A 26352-nucleotide genomic window follows, 5' to 3' on the forward strand; every position below is an offset into this window, starting at 1 on the left:
TCACCACTTCATTCACTTGTCATGTGACTAAGCACAGGTTTTCTGAGGCACTACACCGTTTGATTTTACTGTAGAGTTAACAGAATATATCAAGGAAAAAAAAGGTTTGAAAATTTTTCCAGGGAAAGTTACCTGATAGATATCATTATAGCTTTCAATTTCTCCACTTCCAGTGTGACATTTGCCATCATTGAAATCCCAGCCAGAGTATGGGACAGCTGGAAAATCTCTGTTTCCAGCATTAAAATAGCTTCCACAGGTAGAATGTGTCCCTGAGCCACCTGCAGCCCCACACATATGGTTGACGACAGCATCCACATAGATACGAACCTGGAAAAGCAATATGTGCATGTCAGTATGTCTTGTAGCACACAAGAAGTGATAGCCAGGGATTTACCACATCACTCTTAAGTGGATTATTTTCCCTTTCAGTTTCTTCTCAGTTTACACCTCCTTTGAGGACAGCAGCACCTTCCCTCAGCTGATACAGCACTTCTTGCCACATCAGACAGATTTTCAAGGCACTTACTCCAACATTGTTGCATCTCTTCACCATGTCTTTGAATTGCTCCTCATTTCCTGATCGAGAGCAGATCTTGTAGCTAATGGGCTGGTATCTTTCCCACCAGGGTCTGTTCGGGTTAGTAATGACAAGATTTTCATTGGGAGGTGAAACCTGCAGATGAAATTATGTACTTTGATAAGAAATCAAATCAACATTTTAAGGGCAAAATCTGTGCTCAGGACCTCTGCCCTCAGAGGAAAGTTAGTACCCAGCCCAGTCTCTCTCCCACAGCAGAAGGTCAGATCTGTGAGATGTCTGTCTTGTACACTGGCAAGAAAGGCATTTTGGTTTGTTCCTGTGAGTTGCCTGGGTCCAGCATTGGCCTGCTTTCCAGGACATGTGCATGGAAGGGCTGAAGCCACAGGAATTACTTTCACCTGTAACACCAACAGCCTTAGGAATGCCAATCCTCACTGCTTCCATACTTCCTTTACAACAAGGTAAAGAGCTTTAGCTTCTACTTAGCTTTCAAGGGAAGCCTTTCAGCATGCCCCTTTGTAACTGATCTGCTAGACATACACCATCATCATTCCTACAGGGCCCTGCAGAGTTACAGTTGATTCTAAAAGCAGCTACTACTTCCTACTCTCCCCCCTCAGGAAGATGACTGTCTCCAACTCAGACATTATTAATCAAATTATTGAATCATATATTACTTATGAATCAAAGATTACAATGCCGTTTTCCTACTACTGGCAGGAAATAACTCACCTGAACTCCTCCAAATCCATTAGGAGCTAAGTAGCGTTCACACTCCTCAGCAATATCCTGCCAGCGCCATTCAAAGAGATGCACAATGGAGGTTCTCTTTGGGACAGTGTTGGGGTTGTACTGCCCCCAACAAAGCCCTGCAGCTGCCAGGAGGAGGAGAAGGATTCGCATGGTGCCTTCAGTGTAAGGCTGTGGTCTCTTCACCGGCTATTTATGTGCCTGCAAGATGGCAAAGTTCCTCTAGCAGGTGTCAAAATTCACATGGATCAATGCTATCAGTTATTATTTAGATAGATAGCTCAATATCATTATTTGGTTTGGTTTTTCTCAACAGCTGAAGATAAAATACTTTTTCACAATGATTATGTCATCATAAACTGAGTGGTTCATGAGCAGTGCACCCAAATCCAGACTTGTACTCTTTCTAATCACATAAACAAAGATACTTTATCAAAAGTATTCCAAAATGTGGAAAATCAGACAGCTGTAGAAGCAGAACTGGCTAGTGCCACCATCCTCTTGGCCTTGGGAGAGATAAACATAAGGCAAGGAATAAGTGAAGACCTCCTATCAGGTCACTCTGACAGCTTTAGCAAAAGAATATAACAAGAACATTGCTGGTGAAAGAATGATAACTGAGAAGATTGTGTTACTAAGGGAACAGGAGCAAAGAAGTCTGAGTGGAAAATTTTGGACAGAATTTAGGGACCTATAAATACTGGTAAACTGATGCAACAAACAGCTTTGCTTGCCTAGCATGGTCTGTGTCTCTCAATCTCTGCACCAAAACATAACACACAGACCCTCAAAGGGGCCATTGAAAGGTAAAAGCAGTAGGAGCTGATTATAAGATGACAGGAAATCTAACAGCACAAAGAGAATGAATGAGTTTGCCAGCATTCAGAGGTGTCTTGCTCTCAGAATTAGACTGAGTTCACACCAGGGTATGAACAACTGTCATGGTTTTACACTGGCCCAACACCAGGCACCCATGCGAGTTTCTTGCTCACCCTCCCCTGCCACATCTGGGCAGTGGAGAGGGAAAAAAAAATAACAAAGGGCTCACGAGTGAGATAAGCATGGGAAGAAAATGTTTAAGGGCAAAACGAGTTCCACTTCAGGTTGCAAAGTGAGTTTCTTAGAATCAGAGGTGGATAATGGGAAGTAAAATAAGCCCTTATTCAAACTCAGGTCTCAAAGGATATTTTTCCTGCCTAATTTCTTGTGAGCTACACAAGCATAGCAAGGTGTTTTTTTGTTAAGAGCCTTGGAGGCCTCAGGCCAAAATGTTTTGATTACTGAGGTAAAGAAGAAAACCACCAGAGCAGCTGTGAGGTACAACTGGGCAAAATCTGATTTTCATGGTGGCAGTTCAGTAACTGTCTTCATATTATCTCAACAGTGTGGTGTAAGAAAGTGCTTTAGAAGAAGGAGAAGGAGGCAGCAGGAGGGCCCTGGTGAGGCTGGCAGGATCCTGGCTGTTCCTGCTGGGATGGTGTCCGTGGTACCGAGGCTCCAGGCTGCATTTCACGCCATTGCACAGCCCCAGTGCTTTGTGTGGCAGCGTTTTCATAGCCAGGGGGTTACAGGGGTGGCTCCTGTGAGAAGCTGCTGGAAGTTTCCCCTTGCAGAAGAGCCGGTGCCAGCTGGCCCCAAGGTGGAGCTGCCGCTGTTTTTCCCAGGACAGGCATTCCCTGTCTGTGTCTCAGCCCAGGAGCCTTTGGTGACACTTCCTGTGCCCTGCCCTGCCAGGAGGGCAGGCAGAGAGGAGCTGGGGTGGGCACCTGGCATCCAGACAAGCCAGCCCCCCACAGCTACACAGGCAAACATCCAACCTGAGGCTGCAAAATGATGGCTGATTCAGGAAAAATGACTTTTTGCAAGAAGAGGAAGTTAATATTTAAAGAAGGCTTTAGGTCAGGTAACTGCTTTCCTGAGCATAAGCAGCCAGTTCCTTTATGCTCTTAATTTTTCTGTCTGAATAAAATACAAAAAATAATCCACCAAGAATTCTCCTTTTCGTGTTTGACCACTAGATGATGCTGTGACTCTTAATTGCCAATGATACTGTACTGTTAATATTTTGGGTTATTTTATGGAATTCAGCAGCATTTTTATATATGAAAAGTTGGTGTTTTTCTTACATGCATTGTAGCTGTAAGCATATATAGGCTGGTTAGTTCCTATACAAATCTATGTAGATCAGACATCTTAGCAATAACTCTGACAATACGGGGAAATTCACATTATTTTTGAAGCTATTCTTATGTTCTTCTTCCTAGATGCAGATGTGGACTGCTTTGAGTAAAGACTTTTGCAAAAAGGGGAAAGTGTACCGGGAAGAGATTTGAGATATCTAATTCAGGCTTATGTTTATAGTTCTTTCTGGTTTTTGTGCTGCACAGTTAGAGTAGAGTGGTGGGTTTGGTTTCAGTTTTGGAATTTATTTTTCTGTGCTGTAAGAGCATCTGGAATGAAGGACATTTACATTTAGTAATTACTGCTGAAAAATAGGTGATCTTATTTATTTGCTTAGACAGTATTTCTGTTTTCTGTTTCCATCAGTCATTTCTTACTTTTATATTTAGAAGAGCAGTAGTCTGATCCCCATTGTTGGGGGTCCTAGCCAAGAGGTCCATTAGACTTCCACACATGACACCATTGTACTGATGATCTTCTCAATGTGATTTCAAGAGAACAGCATTCTTTTATGTGAGCTAATTTTTCACCATTTGCCATTTCTATGAACTTCTACAAACACATTTCATTTTTTGCAGCAGTTCTTCCATCTTCTTATCAGAAATGTTAATACAATAAGGCCATACTGATTGCAGCAGACAAAGCAATACTCAACCAGCTATCTTCTGTACAGAAGTGCTAAAGGCACAGCTCCATTCAGGTGATTCCCATATGTCAAAACCAGAGGAGGAATGAAAACAGGTTATACAACTCAGAACAGCTTGCAAGCTAGGTCAGTGCCAGTCAGTTCCAGCTGAAAAGAGCTTTGGAACTAGCCTAATATCAGCCTTTCCCACTTTTAGACATGCATGAGCACACTTTTGCCAGCCAGAGATCTGGATCTTATTTTCAATATGTAAGCAAGGAAATTACACTCTCTGAGAGGTAAGGAGTACTAAAGCCTGTTTTTCCCTCACTGAAATGGCACCTGTCACTCACACTGGGGTCTGATTGGGAAATGCCTACATGACACTACAATTCCAACCTCACTGGGACATTGTTCTATCCACAGCAGGCTCTGAGGTGACGGATAATTCATTTTAATTATCATTCATTTGAAAAGTAAGCTTTATTTTTGCAAACTCATTAACAGTTATACTGAAACTGAACTCCTGTCCCATAACTGTGCTCTCATTTTGAACATGTTTTCACTAGTTTACTTTGAGGTAGGCTTGTAGAAAAACACCAGTTGCAGTAGTTCTGCTGAATACATAGGATAATACTCATTTTATTTCCAGGTATAACCTTAGTGTCACCTTCAAAAACACCTACTACTGCCTTCCAATAAAAGATATTATATACTTATATGGGCAACAAGTACCTGTAGTTTAAAACTCCTTAAGAGAAGAACTTGCCATTAAAAGTTGCTGCAAATGCTGTGCCACTGGGATGCCAGCACCAGGCCCCCGAATGTCCAGCACGTGCTCACACAGCTGCAGTGTCCCTGCAGTAACACATTCTAATGGGGCAGCACGACAGAAAATCCCCTGGCTTTCTTCAGACTTAACCAGAGACCAGCCTTTGCTTCCAAGAGACTCACAGCAGTGGTTAAAAGCCACTTGTTTTTCTTCTCCTACCCCATGACCAGGCAGTTTAGACCCTTGTTTCACCAATAGTCCCACTGATATCCAGGTACTGTATGAAGTATTTCTTCAGTGTTGGTAAGATCAGCAGTAAGAATATCTACCTGGACTTATTCTGGTCTTAAAACTATTGGTATACAACTGTAAGGACTAAAATTTAAAGAAGAGGCTTCATCACCATAATTTCCATTTAAAAAAATCTATATATTTCCCAAACTCTGAGAAGTCTTATGTTGTAACAGACTCCTATTCTGAGTGATTTTTTAAAAAATTTCTTTGTGTCTCCAACTCTATTTTTCAATGCTAGGAAGTACATCTACTTCTCCTCTGGCAGAATTTCATTGGTGAGAATTTCATTCTTCTTGCAGAAGAAGCTTCTCTGCTGCAAAAAGAATTTTCTTTGATAACTTTAAAAGTCTTCTAGAGATTTATTGACTTGAATTACAGCAGCTCACTTATCACTAAGGCTTTGTGTAAATCATAGGAAAGGATAACAAATTTTGTATGGGAATGAAGTGGACTTCCCACTTCTACTGCTAAGTAGAAGAGCTCAAACAATCATTAATATCTGATGTGTACATCTGCACTTTATATATTGTGCCACAGTCAGCCTAGAGATAGAAATCAGGTCTTATTTAAAAGGAGAAGTATAAAAGAATAAGAGGACACTATTTTAAGCCAAACAGAAAAAAACATAAGGATATTTACTAGTGGCTAAATTCTTTCCAGTGCAGAGTGTCTATAAAACTTACTTTGCAGCTCTGCTTCATTTAAGACACAACTATAAATGGCTTTATTTCCCCCTAGGACCTGCTTGTTGTACCCTAATTAGAGTTTTTATCTAGCGTGTTATTATTCTGGTTCTACTGAATACAAGCATGACTGCTTTGAAAGGCTTTCAAGTGCACACTCTCATAAGTCCACTTTTTTCTCTAGATTTTATAAAACGAATTATTTTTCATGTTTATATTATGATATTTAAGTATTATCCTCCCAAGACAAAATTCTTTTTCTAGATAAAAAAACTCTTGGTCTAACCAAGTTGTTTATACATTTAGGACAGTTATTTTTGTAGTGCAGTTTTAATAAAATCTGTGCAGTGAAGCATGCCATTGCCTTCACCTGTCTGCTTCCAGAATGATCTGGAAGAGGTCTGTAAGTGAAAGATCATCATCTTAGTAATCCTTTTTTCCTATAAATATTTGTCAGACCAGGCTTCCTTAGGCAAGGCCACTTGGTGGACTTCCACAATATCCCAGTGTCACCCACAGAGTGCTCCCTGTGCCCAGAGCTCCCACCGGCTGGGGCTGAGCCCTTTGGGAGCAAGCTGGAATCCCATTAGTCCCGTTAATTACTGCCTGGATTGAAGTCTGAGCATTCAATATAGTTCAGATCAGAAAGCCACCAGGAAAGCTGCAATTTAAATTTACTGTTCATCAAAGGAGAATATGCAGATGGCATACTCTGTCTAGGGGGTTACTGGAATTTCCTACTCTTTGTTCCTTAATTTGGGAGGAAGCAATACTGCCTTTTTAGTTACTAAAGTAGCCTTTGCATCTGCTATAGGGATATAGCAGTGAGATGAAATGGTGGAACAAATGGAAATAAGGCACTGTTGAACACAGCCTTGGGAACATGGCAGTCAGGAGGCCATAAAAAGCTTTTGACAATCAGAATGACAAAGGGAAGGTTTGGAAATGCAGAAACTTTGGCTGCCATGGTTTGATTCCTGACATAGAAAAAGAATTTGTAGTGAACCAATACCTGACATCTCAGTTGCTTCACATAGTGGGAAAAAGAACTCCAAATAAGCCCCAATCTCATATTCAGCAAAATGCTTGGACCAGAAAGCTGTGAAAATGAGTGCTGGGGGAGTGGGAAATTAATAATTTTCCTCATGAGAGAGCTGCCCCTTGCTACTGTAACAACAGGGATAAGAGGGAGCTGCTTTGGTGCCGCTTCCAAGAGCTGTGCTGTGGCAGAGCCCCACTGCCCCTGTGTGGCTGTAGTCAGGTGCTCTTGGGGGCTGTGGTTTGCAGAGATTTTTTTACTGGTGGTGTTGTGGTTATTTTTCCTTTTGCCTCATTTTTTATTGTTGGTTTTTGGTTTGGGGTTTTTTAAAATTGTTATTGTTTGCTTGGTTTTGTGGTTTTTATTTTTATTTTTTCCACACCTAGCCCCTTTGTTTGTAAATCAGTTCATCAGTGTAGAAGATGCACCACAAAGCCTGCATGGGGTTCATGAAATCTCCCAGTAATGTTTCTGATTTGTACCCCCAGATGGACAGAACCAAATAGCAGATCCTTATTTACATTTTACATAAGCATTAGTTAGTGGAGAAAACTTGTCTGCTCTGAAAGAAGCACATCTGTCAAACACTGCATTTACTGCAGAACATTCTTCTAACTTATTACTTATTCCAGAACTTTAGCCCAGAAATAAACCAAACCAAACCAAACCAAACCAAACCAAACCAAACCAAACCAAACCAGCATTTTCCTTTCTGCTTATTCAGCAATAATATCAGCAAGAGAAAGTTTACATGAATATTTTAAAGAGGAAGAGCTTGGGATTTGTACACCTTAAATTTAATTAAGGGAGAGCTTGGCATTTTATTCCACACCCAACCCCCCACTCCTCCTCAATCCTCTAAGTGCAGTGACCTTTCTTGGATTTCTCTAAGAGTCTATAATAAATTATTACTTCTCCTATAACTCCTGAGATTTTTCTCTCCCTTTCACTTTCAGTAAAATTCTTCTGATGTATTTTGTGAGGAAGCTGCCTGAGGAAGTGCTTGATTTAGGGACAGATCAAGTCATAAATCTTCATTCTTCAAGGATAGGCATGAAGTAGTTCTACTGAAGACAACTGTCAAGGATTTCCTAGAGGAAGGAGACAGGGGAATTTAAGAGAGGAGTGAGATCTACAGCTAGGAGGTTCAGTGAGAGCCTGAGAAGAAGGGTAGGAAGGGAAGGGCAAAACCAACTGGAAACCTGAAGAGAAAAAAGAATAGAAAATCAAAACCAGAAAAATACAATTAAAATCTAGTAAATATTAATTAGCACTGCACAATGAGAAGATATTCTGAAGACTAAGGACAAGGTGCACAAGAGTAAGCCTCAGTGGGCAGCATCTCTGGCCATCAGGAAAGGCAAGGTGGGAGCTGAGCAAAACAGAGCAGCCAGGGCACAACCCCACAGCACCTGAGCAAGGTGAGCAGGAGGCCTCCAGACACAGCCACCACATCCAGCTAGGAGTCCACATCACAGGACAAGGTCACTGTGATGGTACAGCTCTGACATGGAGGGACAGTCAGCCCCACACACCAGAGCAGTTCCAGGATTGCCAGGCAGGTGCACAGCACTGCAGCAGTCCAAGGTGAAGTCTGAAGGTCAAGGCCCAAATCAGGGAGCTCAGTTGCCAAGGGCAGGCATGACCACCTCTGAACTAGACCAGCACTCCTCCAGAAGAGCTGCCCATGCCACTGAAAGCCAAAGGTTCAGCTTAAAAACAGCTCCTGGGCCTATGGACAGGTGTGAGTGGAGGCTCCAGCTGAGTCTGGTCAAGGTCCTTAAAGCCTGTTGGTGCCTTGAGTGCTCTGACACTGAGAGGACACAAGCACAGTGACCTCAGCACTCTGTAAAGCTTTTAAAATATACCATCTACCTTCAGGATATGAAAATCTACTTGACAAGTAATTGTTACATTTAGCACAAATAAGTACCACAATTTAAATTAATTTGGTGCAATTTAAGTTAGTTTGGTGTGCAGCAAGAATGCATCAAAGCAGCTAAAAAAATGGAGCACATGTCAAATGACACCGCTATAAAGATGGCACTAGTAACTGAAACTGCATACAAGTGCAAGTTTCAGTCATCTGTTTTCTTTTGTGGCCTCTCTGTGAACATTACAAGCATACATGCTCTGCTGTGTTCCCTGTGCCAGCCCAGTGCTCCTGCTGTCCCACCACATGAGGTTTCTGCTTGCTTTCTTCTGAGCTAACTCCACAAGAGCAGTATTCTTTCCTTTTCTTTAACATGTGCCTGAGATGCTGCTGCTTTTCCCTGCTCTAGAAGAGATTTGTAACACAGAGCACTTTTTAGTCACTTTTCTTCCTGCATTGGCTTTAGGGATCATGGAGTTAGTCTTTGTGAATAATGATAGAAAATAGATATCAATGAACAGATAGATATCTCATAGACATCTCAAATAGATACCTATGAACAGCAATATTTACTGTAATTTTGAATCCAGGGTTTGCAGAGTGCCTAAGCTGGGTGTCTACATGTTAAAAAGGCACTTAGGATATGTGAAAGATTAGGTATTTTGTGTCAAATTTCTTTGATATTGAGTAGACCTTAGGAATAGCAAACAAAAAGTTTCATTAATATTTTTACCAAAAAAGCTCATTATTCTATTTAACCTTTCTTCTTTCATTTTTGGGTTTTTTTTAAACTTTGAGTAAGCCCTGGGAATGTGAAACTAAAAGTTTCTCTGATATTTTCACCAAAAGCTTTCTATTCTAAATATGTAAACTTTTTATCTTATTTTTCCTTCAATACTAATAAAGGTCATATTGCTGCATGCTGAATCAACTATAAGTATTTCCTGTGAGTTGAATTTTATTTCCGAAGTTGCTGACCTGACTTCTGTGTACAACTGGATCAGAGAACCATCTGGGAGACATCTGTTAAGCTGTAATATTTCCCAGACAGGGAACATATCCCACAGTTCAAATGCAAAAAGCTGAGGTAACCTTCCACTTCTATGCAAGTGTTCTTTAATAAACAGCAAGCAATAAATAATAAAACATTGAGCAAGTTGCTTGGATTCTGTCCATCATGGTGCCTAAAACACACTTATTAATTTGATAACCTTGTATTTGAATTCAATATACTATAGCTCAACATTTTTGTTGCATATCTGTCTCACTTTTTTGTAGTCACTGCTTTTAACTATCCCAACATGCTTCAAGAGACTAGGATTTCAGAAAGCAGCCATACAGATTTTAACATATTTATTCTAATGTGTTTCCTGGTTCTCCAGATGTATTTTTAGAAGTTATAGTAGTCTTAGTGTTTATATATATATATATCAGAGCAATGCCTACACAATATAAGCAAAAAAAAACCCCTACAAAACTGCCTCAGTGAAAACAGAGTCTCCATAAATGCTGAGTTTTAGAAAAGTAGCCAGTGGAAAAAAGTCTCTGATAATTATGTTTCTACTTTATACCACAAGTCTCTCTAGACAAGTTCATACCTTTTCATTCTAAATCCATTTATTTGACTTGTATTATTCTAGTATTATAGAAGTGCTCTAGTTGGAAAACCAGAAAAAGTGCCCTACACTGCTAACAGCTCAGAGTGCCCTACGCTACTGAAAGCTCATAATAAGTTATAACTTTCAAATCCCAACTCTAAGTTTCAAGTTAAGAAAATGTACTTTCTTCCTTGAATATATTGTTTATATTGTTTATTAACATGGCCTAAAGCACTGCATTTAAATCCCTCACCATTGAAAAAGAAAAATTTCCAGTGAATATCACTGAACTAGAGTAATTCTCTCGTGAATTATACTGCAAAATAAATCTGTCTTTGGCACTTAACACTGTGGTTCTAAGGAACATCAGGAATGTTTTTGTCAGCTATGGATGTTACCATTAAACACAATTTTTTTAAGTGCAACATAACACAGAATATAGCCATGTTTGCTTGGCTATCAAGAATATATGGAAATGAGTCACAGGAATTTTTTTAATAATTGTGCTTCTGTGTGATTAAATAAAAGTAAATACAAAATTAAGATCTTTTAAATAGTTTGATATATAAAAGTACTTCTTACTTAGAATGTACATACTGCAAATTCCTTCAATGATAAGAGAAATAAAAGGAATTCACAGAGGCCTAATAATAGTGAAGTGAAAATGGTGTAGTTCTATATTATTTTACAGCTGGTATTACAGTAAATCAGAGTAAAACAGGAGTCTAGAAAGCTGTATACCTTGTGTTGGTGCTGCATTACTAGAAAACAGGGGAACAGAGTATTTGATTTTCACCTTACTGATAATCTCTTCTGCTTCCTGGTTAATGTTTAGCTGGAAAGTGTGAGTACAGGAGTGGCACGTGATCAGCCTTCAGCCCCAGCACTGCAATGTCCTGCACTCACTAGACTGACCAAGCTGCAGATCTCCCAGGATTTTCTTAATTTCCTTGGACAGCTGTGCTTTCCATGATGGTTAGATTGTGCTAAGCCACTCTTCTGTGCAGTGTCTAGTACAGTCTGTACTTGTCTAATTTATTTTTAAAACACTCAGAAAATGGTCTCTGCTCTTGTCATTCAGCAAAACCATGCTACAGATAACAAGTCACCTGAAGTTTGCAATAGGTCTTTATCTTGCTTTAATATAGGATTGAATTGCCACTGAACTGAGCTGCTTTTGCATCAAAAATCCTGTAAAACAATATATTCTAGTCCACGCAGGAAAAAAGCTGGTTTTCCCTTCCTTTGTGCTGCAGGCATCCAGAATTGACAGGATATTGGGTTGTGGGCTTGCCTAGAGTAACGTCACATCTAAGAACCGAGGAAGGCATCAGGAAGCAGTTATCTGAGTGAAACCATACATAAAAGATATCATTTTCTAAAATGTAGCATCAGCTAAAAAGTCTGCTAAGAAAGTTGCATCTTGCTGATGATTCTCTTTTGCTGACCAGGTACATAGCAACAAAGATCAAAGATGTCTCAGCAATCTGGAAAGAGCTGCTGCAAATAAAACTCATCCATCAAATCCAGTACAGTTTAAGGCAGTTGGCTCTGAGACAAGTATCTGCACAAGGTACAAGACAGCAGGAAATCAGTGCCTTAGAGGTGCAAGACAAGTACTCCTATAGCAGTGAGTTTGTGACAGGCACACTGAGTGTGAGCCAGTGCCATGGACAGGCAGCAAAGCCTGGTGTCACTGTTTATCTTATTTACATATAAACAGGAAAGTGCCTCTGACCTGTAAGTTCTATTCATACCTAGTCCTTGCATCTTTACTCCCTTTTGAGACCTTCTCTTCTCCAGCTTGCTCACCTTGCCAGGTTGAGAGTCCGGGCCTGAAATGAGGCCATGGTCCCAGCACTGGAACTGCACAGGGGCAGAGACCCATTTATGGGCTGGGAGACTGAAGCTGCTCAGCCTCATCCACTGTCTATTGAAGTATAACAAGTTCCATCCATCAATTTTAGTGAATTTTTGAAAACTTGTATGTAATTTAAATATGCTGAAGCAATCCTTCCTTTTACATTGTTTTTATAGAACCTGTCACAGGCAGTTTCAGTCTGCAGGAATTGCTTAGAGACAAGTCAGCAGTATCATGTAAAGGAAGCTTCAACTCAAGGCTCCCAATATTGAATATTCACTAGAATGTCCAGTCTAATCCACAGATCAAGATAGTATGAATACATTGAATAAAATTTTGGGGAAGTCCTACAAAAAAAAAGCTTCTTATTAACATTTTTTAAAATTTCTTTTTCTAATAAATTTTACCTTATCTTTAATGTCTACCAGGATGCAGTGAGGTTTCTTATCTATTAACATTAGTTATGTGATAATATTGTAAGCTCAATGAGATTATATATATGTGCATTAACTTGTCTTTTGTTCAGAACTGAGTGTTTAATCTGTAAAGTGGTAAAGTTTTTACTTTAATGTTTAACCTGATAGCTTTACACCTTTTGAACCAGCAGCTGATTGTAAATGAAGTGATTTTTTTCTGAGAAACCTAACTTAACTGCTAAGAAACCTGCTCTATTTAGCAGTGTTTTAATAGTTTAAGTGAATCTTACTGACCCTTATTTAAACCCATTCTACCACTGAAAATGGCTTTAAGAATTTACATAAAAGAAACAGAATATATTCTAATTTTACTATGTGCTATTGCGAAAACTTTTTTTTTTTTTTTCCGTTGGGAAAACTGGCAAAGAGTAACTGATGGAACATTAAAGCATTTCTGATTAAAGACATTCCCAGTGTCACCCAGCCTGTGCCTAACAGAGGCCAGCAGGACAATGTGCCATAGCAGCATCACTGGCTTGTCATTGTCCTAGCCCAAAAAGGGACCTCTTGTAGCACTTGGGTCTCAGAGCTGCTTACGCCCGCTGCTGACGCTGCTGCTACATGGCACAAGGTACTGAAAGCCCAAAGGGGAGAGAATGCCCCAGCAGCATGGTCCACTTTTGAGACCTCCCAGCCATTTCCTCAGTTAACAGCAAGTCCCCATTCTACTCAGTGTACAATCCTGCATTATTTGTGTGATCTCATTTATTCTTTAAAGTTTATTATCCATCAGTATCTGGGATATAATCCTTAGCAAGGACATATACATGAGTCATGTATAAGATGACTCATGTTCATCCAGCTTCACAAAATTGAAAGATCTACAGTTAAAACTAAATTATAAAGTTTTTAGAGGGAAAACATTACCATCTGACATTGATGGTGCACTTAGAGCATCAGCATCTCTGCAATCATCCTAGTGGGTGACATAAAAATGCTTCTCTCTGTCCCTTTTGTTTTATCAAAGAAATCATTGTTGTTTCCCATCAGGAAGGCTTTCACTCCATTATAGACAAGCATACAGAAATGTATGTTGCAATTTATATATTCCAACTCCCTCAATTTAAGGGTCATATCCCACAGCAATGACAGCAGGAGAACAATCAGTCCTGTGAGGGAAAAGTGTAATTATCTTCACATTTTATGTATGCAACTCAAGTAGAGTAGGTCTTTGAGAACAACAGAAAATAATAATGATGTCAAAATGACAAAAGAGAAATTATATTTCTTTACCTAGAGTATTTGGACTGACAGACTATCAGAATTAGTTTTTCTGGTCCACAGAATAAGAAAATACTACCTGCATTTTCTGATCTTGAATGACTTCCTTATCTGTAAATTTTGGTTATATCAAACCAGGACATAAGTGACTGGATTCATTATGATGAACCAAACTTTTTTATTTTGCATTTTAACATGTTCTAGGAAATTTATTACAGTCCTAATTTTCCTATAGTTGGCATGGTTTGAATATCTGATGATATTTAAATATGTAGATAGATTACATTCAGATATCATATTCTTATAATTATTGGTAAATTATCTACCCCTTTCTTCCACATAGGAAATATGCTTAGGATTAGGTATATTTCCACTGAAATACATTTTCTTTATTTTTTTTTATGTCTGCATAACTTGGCAGCATTACATGGAAAAGAGGAGCAAGGACTTTGGTTATGTAAATAACAAAGACCGGATTTGTATCCCAAACCCGTGTCTTTTCATAGTTTACTTGGTAAAATTACCTCAGGAGGCAGGAAAATGTAAGACTATTCTTGAGACTTTCTTCAAATGTTTGTCTATTTAAGTCATTATGAAAACCTAACATATAATTTGCAAACTGTAAATGCAATTTCCAACTATCAATTTGTCAAGCTAACTGTGATATCTATTGGCAAAGCAAAAAGTGCAAGAAGGGGCAAATAAAAACAAAATGCAGAAAGTAAGTTGATGAGTATGTGAGGGGATCACAAACCAGTTATGGGCCAACACCAAGCTTTTACTTTAATTAGGGCCCAACAGAACAGGATTATGATGATCATAAAGGCTTTGTAATTATGATGGGGGGGGGGGATAGTCATTGTGCATATTGGGATTTGAATTCTAAACTCCGGAATTTCCTCCATGGTTTATATGAAGTGGAAAGCAAACGTGGAAGAGCACATCAGGATGCCCTGTGTGCCAGGGTGTGCCCACAGTGTGTCTAACAGGGCTGCAGCACCAGGAGCTGCCCAGCAGAACAAGCCACCAGAAAGCGTGACAGCCAGGAGGCCATTCCCACTGGTTAGTTACTGACAATTTAATAAAGCCTGCAGAGGATGTGTGCAATGGAAAACATCTGTGGCCACTGATACAGTGAGACTGCTCTGCTGTTTAAAATAACTATCTCAGACTGTGAAAACATCAGGGAATTCTGTGAAAAGATACTCTCGCTAAGGAATAGCTTGCATTGTTAGAGGCAGACTTTCAGATCGTTGTCACCTACACTTAGGTGTCCATCTCAGGTACTTACACTGGGAGCTGAAGACTCTGGGTAGGAAACAAAAACAAAAAGTCACTTTTATAGGACAGATCACTCTGTAATGTCATAGGGAAACTGATATCTGAATTGGCATCTGTGTAAGGTAATTAAAGCAAGCAGTGTGAATATGACTGATGTTGGGCACATTGGCCACAGACAGAAATATGCTGCATATAAATACAGGGAGGGATGAGCTTCCCCAGGATTTCTACACAGTTTAATTTAGGACATGTACACATATTGCAATGCACAAAGTGCATTAGTCAAGTGTTTCTAAGGAATATGCAATTCTTACAAAAGCAGCTCTTGAGAGAAAGTCTCAGCAAGGTGCATAACATATTTTGAGTTAGGCTCCCCCACTTTTTCAAAGTAAAACCTGATTTATCAATTCCAGCTTGTACCATAGAGAAGCAAGAGTCTCCTGACAAAGCTGAGCTTATAAAGAGCAGGCACCTAGAGCTCTGTCCTGGACACAGGGATAATCTTTAAGTTGTTTGTGTAACAAAAATAATAAAAATAAGCCCTATATTTTACTGAGCATGAACACTGAGTCAATAGAAAGTTGTAATAGAAGATATAGCAGCAATCCCTAACCAAAAACTGTTACAGTAGAGAAAGACATTACATTTGTCACATACCATCCCCTCTTCCTGGCTGTTTTTTGACTGTGGATTATATCAGACCACTGGCCAGGCTCAGTACATGGGGACTGAGGCACTGAGGTGTCCAGAGGCTGTCAGCAAGCAGTACTGATTCACTGAAACTCTTATCCCTGGATGTACCTTGCAAAAGCCATTAAAATCCATGCAAATCACCACATGAGAAAATGTCCCTCCCAACAACACAGTGACAGCCCCACTCATTCTCCTAAGTGCCCAACATCAAAGATAATCCATTTATGTCAGCTGAAAAATTCCTGCAGCTGTCACCGGGAGCTGGATCAGACTCAGTGCCCAGCTAAGGAACTTGGTGCAGAGATTAGTAAGGGATATTCTTTAGCCTGTATCATATTTGTAGCTGTTAACATAATCGTATTTTCTGACCCCAAACCACTTGTGTGGAATTTCAGCAGTGCCAGAGCACAGCTATGCCTCTGCTTTCCTGCTTTGCCCAGCTGGCACCACACTCCAGCCATGGGCAGAGCTCCAGTGACAGTGTGGGCACAGCAGCTCTAAAGGATTGCCACACATTGTGTACTCATTTAATGCATACCCCTGTTACTGCCGGCATCAGAAGTGGGAGCAAGGAAATTCTTGTTTCTGTAGTTCTCTTCATGGTCAGTTTGGGTTGAACAACAGCAAGGACCACAGCACTGCTCCATTCCTGACAGGATTTAATCTGGACAGGGAGGACACAAGAACTTCATTAAAACAATGACATTTTTTAAAGTTCTCTTTACAAAACTATCCATTTATTATGAAGCAGCTCACACTCTACAACATGTATCACTTAGGAAGTGTGACTACAATATAGCCTCTTTATTTTAGATATTCTCTGAGTTGACATCTTCATCAGACAACTAAGACATTCATAGAAGCAAATGTGTGATTTTGTAGTAGATGTGTTCTGTAAGATTTCACTGCTTATTTAACACTAATAGTCCACCCTATACAACCAGCGTATTACATTCTCTGTATTCTTGCTTCAGAATGATCTTTGAGCATTTTAAAACCACTTATTTCTCTTTGTTTTCTCCCCATCTTTGGGGCATTTCCTCTGCTTGAGGAGAGGCCTGTTACTCTGTTTAGGTGGCTCAAGAGGGGCACAGGCACCCCCTGTGTTTCCACATGTCCCAAGGGCAAAGCCACAGCCTTCTCTGTGCTCAGGATGTCACTGCCTTTGGGACTGCAGCTTCAGCAATAATGCTATGAAATCAAAGGAGCAGTTTTATCTCTTGTTTGAGGAGCAGAGTAATGAAATTGTTTGTATTTTCCATTATTACCAAGATTGATTTACACCTCATTTCCACTAGTACATTTATTAATTATTAATAAAATATAAGTAATAATTTGAAGCACTCGTAAGAGCTCCATTGCATTTTAAAAGAGGCCTCAAACATTTTCTCAATGCTTCCTTGACTCCATTTATATGCTTTTCCAATAGCCAAAGAGTGCAAGAAATGTCTAACAGGAGGAGACTAATTGTTCCATCTTGTTCATCACTTTGCACCCTTCTAATGACAGGTTTGAAAGGAAAAGTTGCAAGCAGTAGATGACATAATGCTGTAATAAACACTCCTGTCTCCGTGCAAGGGAAGAAATATATTCCTCAAAGCCTCAGGACTGACAGATCTTATTATAAGTTTTCTCCTAGCTGCTGCAAGTGTTATTCTTGTGGAGTGTGATTTTTAATCTGCTTTTGCATCTGTCAGAATAGTAGCCCATGCCAGGCAGTCTCAAAGGTTAATTGTATGTTAGACACAAGGATTTATTAGCCTTTCCCATATTTAAAAATCAAAGGCCAGATTCCCCTTCTAGGCTGTTAACTACAGGGACTGTAAGCACATATACAGCAAAGGCAACTTTATTTCTTCAGAGACAGAAACAGCTGGAGTAATCCATCATTAGCCAAACTCCTGTTAAGGGAGCCCCACTAACCCATACACTCAGGATCACACTCATAAACTCACCTTGAGATGTCATTTACTGATCTTTCCAGTCTACCAGGAAGGACTGTAGAGATGACTGGAGGGTTCATCCTACTTTTCTTGAGTTGACTACTGAATGGGATGTACATCTGCAAGAGCAAATACTATATATAGTTGTTTTTGAATTTCTGAATGCATTTGCACTGGGAACTGACAACTCTGACATTTCCTGTGGCTTAAAGAAAGAGAATGTATTTATATCTCTGTGACTTTGCACGAGATATATTGTTTCTGTCACAAATTTCTTGCATAAATATGTACCCTGTATGAGATTGTAGTAGAACTATTGTAATGTTTGCTTTTGGCCTTCCCATGTCTGCTGAATATGTGTGTGTTTTTACCAGCCTCAGGTGATCTGTATTTTCCCAAACTGCAAACTGGAAATGTTTCCATTTTGGTTTTGTTTCTTTTTTATATTCTTTAAAGGACAAATTTTCAGTATTTCAGGTTCATCTAAGCAGTTCATTCTGTTTTGAGTCTTCAGAAAAATATGGAAGGACAGTCCTAATGGAGGATGAAAGACAAGAAATAAGGTTCCATTTTTCAGCAGACTTGGAAGAGTCATGTGAATTCAGGGGTGTACAAAGACTGTTCCTCTTGGCTTTCCTGGCACTGCAGTTACAGAGGTGGAAGGTGCTGTAGCCACGTGTTGCTCCTGCAGTGCAATAATGGTATCATTGAGAAGTGAACTGAAATTTATATCCATATGCCAGTTTTACAGCCTTACTGTATGCTCAGCAAGCTATACTGCCTCATTTGACCTCTCTGGGTGACCTTCTTCTCCTCTGGATATAAAAGGAGCTTAAGGAGTCTAGGATATGAAAACTAAGGGTATTGTTTATAAATTATTTCTCATGTCATTAACAACATTTACTTCACTGTTTGTGTCCTCAAGTACCAAGGCTGGCAGCTCATGGGAGGCCTGATCTCATTAGGGCAGGTTGTCCTAGCAAAAGTCATTGTTAATGTCTGCCCAAACTCCCCATGGGAAAGGGTTCTTTCTTCCTGTTCTCAGAATGCAGATACTACTATTCCCTAAAAGGTTGTTGTTTTAGCAGCGTGTTTCAGCATGGTGATAGAAGCAGGCAGCATGATGAGTCATTCAGTGGCAAGTCAAGCCTGGGAAAGACAAATTCACTAAAAAGCATCACAAAAAGGTGTTTTCCAATCATGAGGCATTCAGCACAATCAGAGCTTAGAAAGTACTTGGCAGTGATATTAAACCTGAGTCTTCTTCAGGGTATTTTGCTATTGATCATATTCACCTGATTTATTAATGTCTGTTTGGAATGCCACCATTTATTATGATAGCTCTCTCCTGATACTAGAAGTCATAAGATGAAAGAATCCATTTTAAATATCTTTGATATCAAATCAAATACAGTGTCTGATGACATTAACATTACCTTCCAAACACAGAGTTAACTACACAGCATACTTTCTAATGTTCAGGGTTTGGGTTTGTTTTTTTTTTTTTTTTTTTTTTCCTGCTTACTTCAAGCTACATCTAATTCAGCTGAACCAACGAGAAGACTTTTAAATCATTATCTTTCCTTTATGGAGAAGGAAGAAACCAGGTGTGTGACCTCCACGGCTCATCATTGTCAACCAAATTACTCTGAGACTCCGGCAGTTAACTCCTTCTTTATGGCGATATTAAAATATCGAGCCGGGGGATATTTAAAAACTTTTTTTAATAATAGAAAATCAAAGATGCCATTTGCCTCCGGGCTTGGCAGGTGCGATTAGGCTGTAAAGTACTTTGTAGTTCTGAAAGTAGTAGTTCTGACGCTGAGCCTCGCGTCACCACGGCTCGGCCGGCATTCCCGCGGGATTGCTCGGCATTCCCGCGGGATGGCTCGGCATTCCCGGCGGGATGGCTCGGCATTCCCGCGGGAGCTCGGGCCGCATTCCCGGCGGGATGGCTCGGCATTCCCGGCGGGATGGCTCGGCATTCCCGCGGGATGGCTCGGCATTCCCGGCGGGATGGCTCGGCATTCCCGGCGGGATGGCTCGGCATTCCCGCGGGAGGCGGCCGCCAGGGGGCGGTGCTGGCCGGCAGATGCCGGGCGCCCCGCGGGAGGGGGCGGGGGCCGGGCCGCTCCCAGCACATCCAGCACATCCAGCGCTTCCAGCACGTCCAGCGCTTCCAGCACGTCCAGCCGCCGCACCGGGACCTCGTCACTGCGGGTGTTCGAATATAAATAGGGAAAAGCTGCTCACTGCAGCGCCCGGGTCGGGCTGTTCCGAGTGTCTGAGCGCAGGGGCGCGGGCGGGGTGCTGGGCGCTCCCGGAGGCTTGTGCTGGGTGTTCTGCTAGTTTATCATTTTCCCGATGGAATCTGCAGCTTTGCAGGATCTTACCTCCGCAGGAGCCGGCCAGCTGCTGGCCTCGGTGTGAATGTGGCCCTGGAGCCTGGAGCATCCCGCTCTGGAAGCACGAAAGAAGCGGGGAGGGGAGGAGGGAGAGCAAAAAGCCATTGGGGGCTGCAGTAACAAAGGGCTCATCTTTAGGGCTTCGTGCAGCTGAAGAGGAGGTGGCGGGGACCTCCTTTACCATTAACATTACTAAACTATTTTAACACTAAAGGCAATCTGTCATTTTGAGTAAATTCTCTTCTGCTTCTATAAACACAGCCGTAATCAATTAAAGACCTACTTGTGAAGGAGCCATTGTGTGCAGCCCCATTCAGACATTGCTGAGTTGTCTTTTAGACAGCCTGTGGGGAAACACTGGTAAGGTGATGGGAAAGTTCAAAGTGCCTAACTTTTCAATGTGGATTTTGTTATTGAGATTTTTTTTTCTCTCTCTCTCTTTTTTTTTTTTTTTTTTTCCATATTGCTTATCACAGCCAGGGTGAAAAATGGATGATATCTCTCTGCATTTAACATTTATAATGTTTTCTGCTTGGGAGGTTCTGCAAATATTTAAAATGATTCTCTAATGTAATTCCTTGGGGGACTTCTGCATGGCAGCAAATCAATTACTAATCTGAAAGTATTGAAAGCAACAAACAAATCGTATGGAGACTGTACATCCACATACATATTTATAATTATGCACATGGGCTCAGCTCCTAACACATCAGACACCAGTCAAACACAATTCTGTGCAGTGAAATAAAACCTCATTGCCAATAGTTTGAAGATGAGAATTGCTGATACAAGCCCTTCAAGAACTCAGAGTTCCATTTCATATTGAGAGAAACAGTGCAAAAGATCACTCCAATGACTTTGTTTTAAATTATCTTTCTATTGCACTGGATCACCTGTGCCTTACAAGTCTGTGAATGTTACTAATCTTTGCTGAAGCAACCAAATTAAATGAGGAAACTTGAACTTAATCCAGGTTATTTTATTATCTTTCATTTTTCTGAATGAAGTAAAAGGGAGGGTTAAACAGAAGAGTGTGTATAAGGAGACAAAATTTTTACCCTTGTTTTATTAGGTTGGATTTTTTTCCCCCCCTGGCATGGGTTCTAGAGACATGAGTGAGAATAGAAAAAAATAAACAATATTGGAGTTAAAAAATTTCCCATTTCTTTGTGTTTGCAATAGAAATAAATGTAAAAAAAACCATTTAAGAATGGTCTCTATTAAACCAAAAAGAAAATAAGAGTTGATATTTAGAGGTACATGTGAAAAGAATCCCACCTATAGAAGCTGGATTTCATTGGGCTTTCTGATGCAGTTACTTTTGGATCCCTTGTCAGTCTTCACTGTGCAGTCAGAGGGAAGAGCCTCACAGGAAAATTGTGTTTGTATCACACTGTGGAAATTCATAAGCACACTGCCTGGGGATTTAAGAATGATGGTTCCTCATTCCAAGGAAAATCACCTAAAATTACCACTAGGCCAGGCAGTCTTTTGACATGGTGTAAATTATTTTGGAGTGACAGGGGGAAAAAAAGTGTGAAGATCATAAAGAAATTCTCTTTCTTGACAACATAGTGAAAAATCATAGATTATGAGAAATGTACTTTCCTTACAGTGCCTAAGGAAATGAACAGTAGCTTTTTCTAGGGCACTGGGAGCAGACTGAGGCTCAGTCCTGTGCTATGGCAGTGCTAGCCAGCAAACCTTAACTTCATTTTTCTTTGAATGACACTTTTTTGGAAGTTATACAGGAGAGCCTTGGTGCACATACCAGGCACTTTGTAGATGAGTCAGGACACCTTAACTAAATCTATTCATTACCCTGTCCCCATTGGGACAGGCAAAAGCTGCCAATTTGATGTTGGTAATGTGGATGCTGCATTAGGGAATTGGCTAAGCCTGCCAGATTTCATTCCTGAACTTTAGCAGCCACAAAAGAGTATTTCTCTGTCGTCTGTAATTGATTCAGAGCCAGGTCCCAAAAGGACAAGCTTCCTTTTGTGTGCCATCTATACCAGGGTCTAAGGACACATAGTGCTACTACTTCTTTTTTTTTTTTTTAGTTAGATCACAGGAAACTTCTTCAAAAAGAGAAAAGAAATAAAATCCAAGTTGTCATAAATTATATTCGTGAGCTTTCTAAGATAAATTATTTATTAGTGCTATTATTATATTCTGGACCATACCTTCAGAAAACAGTCACAGTTTATTATAATCTGAGTATTTCATGTCAATAGTGTTACCATTTGGAGATTAAATGAGGTCTGAAACCAAAACAGAAAAAATGTATTTCTACAAAAAATACATTTTCCAGTGCTTCAGCTCACTAAGCACAGTACTTATTATCATCAGTTCATATTCAGGTCAGATTCTTCCTTCCTTTGAAAAACAGGTTGAAAAACCCTTTGAAGACTTTTCCCATCTTTCCCTTACCCATCTGGTTACAAACTTAATAATATTATTCATTATCACTTTGTGTTTCACATTTGTGTTCTGCTGGGCAATACATTAAAGATTTCATGACAGTAATTCAGATACTCCTAATAAGGATTATTAGCATCATCAGTCCATCCTGGTGACATTCTCAACTCATTCTGCACAAAATATCCCAGAAATTTAACACGAAGATATTAAATTTAGACAGAAAAATTGTGGGCTACTCCCAGTATATTTTGTTGCCTGTGTCAAATGGTTTTAAAAACACCAAAGTGTTCTCATAGCTTCTATTCCCAGTTTTCACCCTAGAAGTGACTTTGAATTTGTTGAAGCAGACATCATCCATCTGAACCTGAACAATTCACTGTATTTGTTCCTTGTACTCAAATACAAGAATAATCTACTAGAAATGTTTTTCAAAATGCTCACCAAACACAGCCTTACTCACATGGAAGCACAGGAGTGCTCCAAAGGCTTAGGACAGAAGTGAGAACAGAGGACCCTGTGTGTGGAGGCTGATCCCAGCTCAAACCCAGTGGTACAGTCGTGAAACCTTCCTCCTCCTTCTCCTCCTCCTCCTCCTCCTCCTCCTCCTTCTCCTTCTCCTTCTCCTTCTCCTTCTCCTTCTCCTTCTCCTTCTCCTTCTCCTTCTTCTCCTTCTCCTTCCCACCCACTTGGCAGGGGAAGCAAAAGAGCCCAGAAAGGGCGAGGCCCAGCCAACTACAAATGTTCAGAGGTTTAATGAATGTGCCATAGCTTTCACCTACTGACTGCAAGGCCTTCTCAAGCAGACTCCAAATTCCTGCTGAAACGAAGACTTTCTTTCCTGGACTAGGCCTGGCATTCCTGGGAAACAATGGCCCTTTTCAAGTCATCTCTGAAATTTCACAGGTGAAGAGAACAGGGCAGTCATTCGATCCCATCCACAAGGAGCCTGTGAGCATTTTAAAAAGTGAAGACAGAGTCTATCATGGAAGCACTGGCAAAACTGGTTAGTGGCAGAAAAAGGCAACCTGGACCCTCAGCTCAGGAGACCCCCGTGAAGCATGAATCCATTTGTCTTTTACCTCAGGCCACAACCTCCCTCTCTGTTTTTTTCAGGAATGGGCCACTCAGCCCACAGAGCTCAGGGAACAGCTCTCCAAGCAGTGTCACAGTGCTTTGGAACAGTGGTTTTTGTGCTTCTTAACCAGAGCTCCACTTGGAGAAAGAGCAAGTTAAAGGAAGCTGTTGTGGGGATGTGGTATTGGGTATGGAGAGCACTCATAAGGCATATGAATCCAGGCCTTTGAAGTGTCCTTCAGCCACCTCATCCCAGGAAGCATATCACAGTCACTGCAGCTGATTTGTTAGAACAAGATCAAATTCACTAGAAAACATTCGGAATGGGATGTTATGAGTGCTGCCTGTGCACTGATAACACAGTGAACTCAGAATGTAAAAAGGTTGGAATTGCAGATGCCCCATACTCCAAACATCCAAATACAATATTCTGAAGGGACACAAGGGCTCTCAGTTCTGTGAAGACAGCTGCAGAGGCCTCCCAGATGATTTGGTAAATATTCAGAATTCTTAAGCTAGAATGTGTCACCATCTCATGTTGTAGGGGATTATTTTCTTTACATAGTTAAAAAAAAAAAAAAAAAAACCAAAAAAAAAACCCACAGAAAACCAACAACAAAATGTTTTACAACAAAAAAATCCCAACTGACTTTCCTATGGTACTGTTATATTGAGAAGTATTTTACCTCACAGATTCTGAGAACTTTTGCACTGTCTGTCTCCAGCATGTTACAGGGAATATTATGCTTATTGAACTTTCTTTAGGAGAACTTGAAGGATAATTGAGTTCATATTTGAACTGCTTTCTGAGAGCAAGTCTGAGGGAATTAACCAGGTCATTTGATATGCAAAAGTACCAGCAAGGGGGCAATATACATGCTTGAGACAAGCTAAATAATGACTGACTAGTCAGAGACCAATATTTCATACATGACTTAGGCCTCTGACCTAACTCATCCACGCAGGGGAAGGTTGCCATAATTTTATTCAAAGTTGATTTTGAAATAGTTCTTTCCTAGTATTACAAGGGAAGCCTGCTTCAGTGCTTACTTCACTACCTGTCTTTGTACCATAATGAAGAAATGTTCCTCTGCTTTTCTCCCATTAAAAAATTCAGCTTACTGCCAGGGAACAGATTCTTGCAGGTCAACTTGCATTTCCATCTTGAATTTAAATTCTGCTCTTGGAGAAATGAAGGTCTACCTTTTTTGTTTTCCAGTCAATGTCATTAACAGAACAATTCCCTTTTTTCTTATGAAAAAGTGAAGTTGGTATGTCAGTCAATCAAGAAATATTTACAGAGGCAATGGGGAATGGTTCATGTGGCTGAGATGAGAAGCCTTTACCTTGTGTAATCAAGAGGAACTGGAGTTAATTTCATATTTGACATGTGGCGAACATTTTTTCATTTTAAGTCCATCTTGGTTTTACAACATAACTGTTTATATTAATTTCACTGAAATGCTGAAGCCAAAGTGGACTGTAACCTTTGACAGGGCTTTCTGAAGGGAAGCAAAAGTTTCGTAACTTACTCCTTACATCCTTCATTTCCTCTTCACTCACTGCATACATGCAGATGGGTTTTTTTAAATTCTTTTAGGCAAAACCACTAGGTCAGAGATGTTCCTTGGTGCTCATTGCTATTTCAATACTTTTCAGTAAATGTGGCATCATGGGACATACCTTAGGCCTGACAATTCAGGTCAAAATGTTGCCAGGCCTACACTGCAAGTCCTCAGCACTTGTTTTTGCTGCTGTGAGGATACCAACAATGCCATCAGTGGTGTTTATGTTCCCATTTCTAAATACCTGCATAATTATTATATTTGGTCATGTTTTTCTCAAGCTCTTCCCACCATACTCTAGAATGACTGAAAAAAAAAAATCTATCAAGCTCCCTGCCTATTTTCCTGGACATGCAAAAGCTGAAAGCCACACTGCAGATTTCTTTGCCCATTCCTGGCAGTGCCTCCACATCATGAGGCTTAGCAGCAGCACCCACAGGATGCCCTGACAGGGACCAGTCAGGGTGAGGCGCCGAGGGGAGGCTGCCAGGGAGCTGCTTCTGGGGTGAACAGAGAACAAGGGTCTCTGGAATGTGCTCACAGGACTTGTGCTGTGCCCACTTTCCAAAGTGGGCTGGCCATGCCACCCTCACAAAGGCCGGTGCTGTTTCCTGCAGGGGGAAGATTGTTTTCCACAGACACTCCACCCATATGGCAGGGAAACAGAGCTTGTAGGCACCAGGAAGGACAAGCTGGTGGGCAGCTCTCCTGGGGCAAGTGCTGTGAAAGGGCTGGAAACAGTTGCAGAGGTATGCGAGGCAAAGAATATTGTTGGAATACTGGTTTTTTTTTTTTCCACTTTTTTTAGAATTGGATTTAATAACTGCAGTATTGGATAACACAAAGGATTTTAGAATTACTGGAGTATTTGCTCTTTTGGCAACCTTGATCTTGCTTTACCACTAGAAATCCTCAAGACCTCTCCATCATTGTCATACCTGGAAGTTCCATTTCAGTTTTTCTGCAAGTCTCCCTTTTAGCACAGAGTTTGAACTGTTGATGGCTCGTGACTTTGAAAAAGCCAGGAGAACCACCTTGGTATTTGGGTTA

At 40.5% G+C, this 26352-nt stretch overlaps 1 protein-coding gene across 7 annotated transcripts in view; it reads right to left on the reverse strand.

Moving 5' to 3' along the window:
• The window catches only part of LOC135304991 (pancreatic alpha-amylase-like), an 86070-nt gene that overhangs the window by 3472 nt on the left and 56246 nt on the right, over positions 1–26352 (reverse strand). For 5 of the 7 annotated variants that reach the window (XM_064428059.1, XM_064428055.1, XM_064428057.1 and 2 more), the window contains exons 3-7: positions 17847–17953; positions 16430–16555; positions 1277–1495; positions 530–676; positions 133–330 (exon numbers count right to left, since the gene is read on the reverse strand). In XM_064428059.1, the coding sequence (XP_064284129.1) occupies positions 133–330; positions 530–676; positions 1277–1447 (516 nt within the window). In that variant the 5' untranslated portion in view covers positions 1448–1495; positions 16430–16555; positions 17847–17953. Of the gene's footprint in view, positions 1–132; positions 331–529; positions 677–1276; positions 1496–16429; positions 16556–17846; positions 17954–20227; positions 20381–26352 lie in introns of those variants that run through there. The other 2 variants (XM_064428061.1, XM_064428062.1) reach the window with 2 other exon arrangements.

Source organism: Passer domesticus, chromosome 7, assembly GCF_036417665.1.
Source record: "Passer domesticus isolate bPasDom1 chromosome 7, bPasDom1.hap1, whole genome shotgun sequence".
Lineage (NCBI taxonomy): Eukaryota > Metazoa > Chordata > Aves > Passeriformes > Passeridae > Passer > Passer domesticus.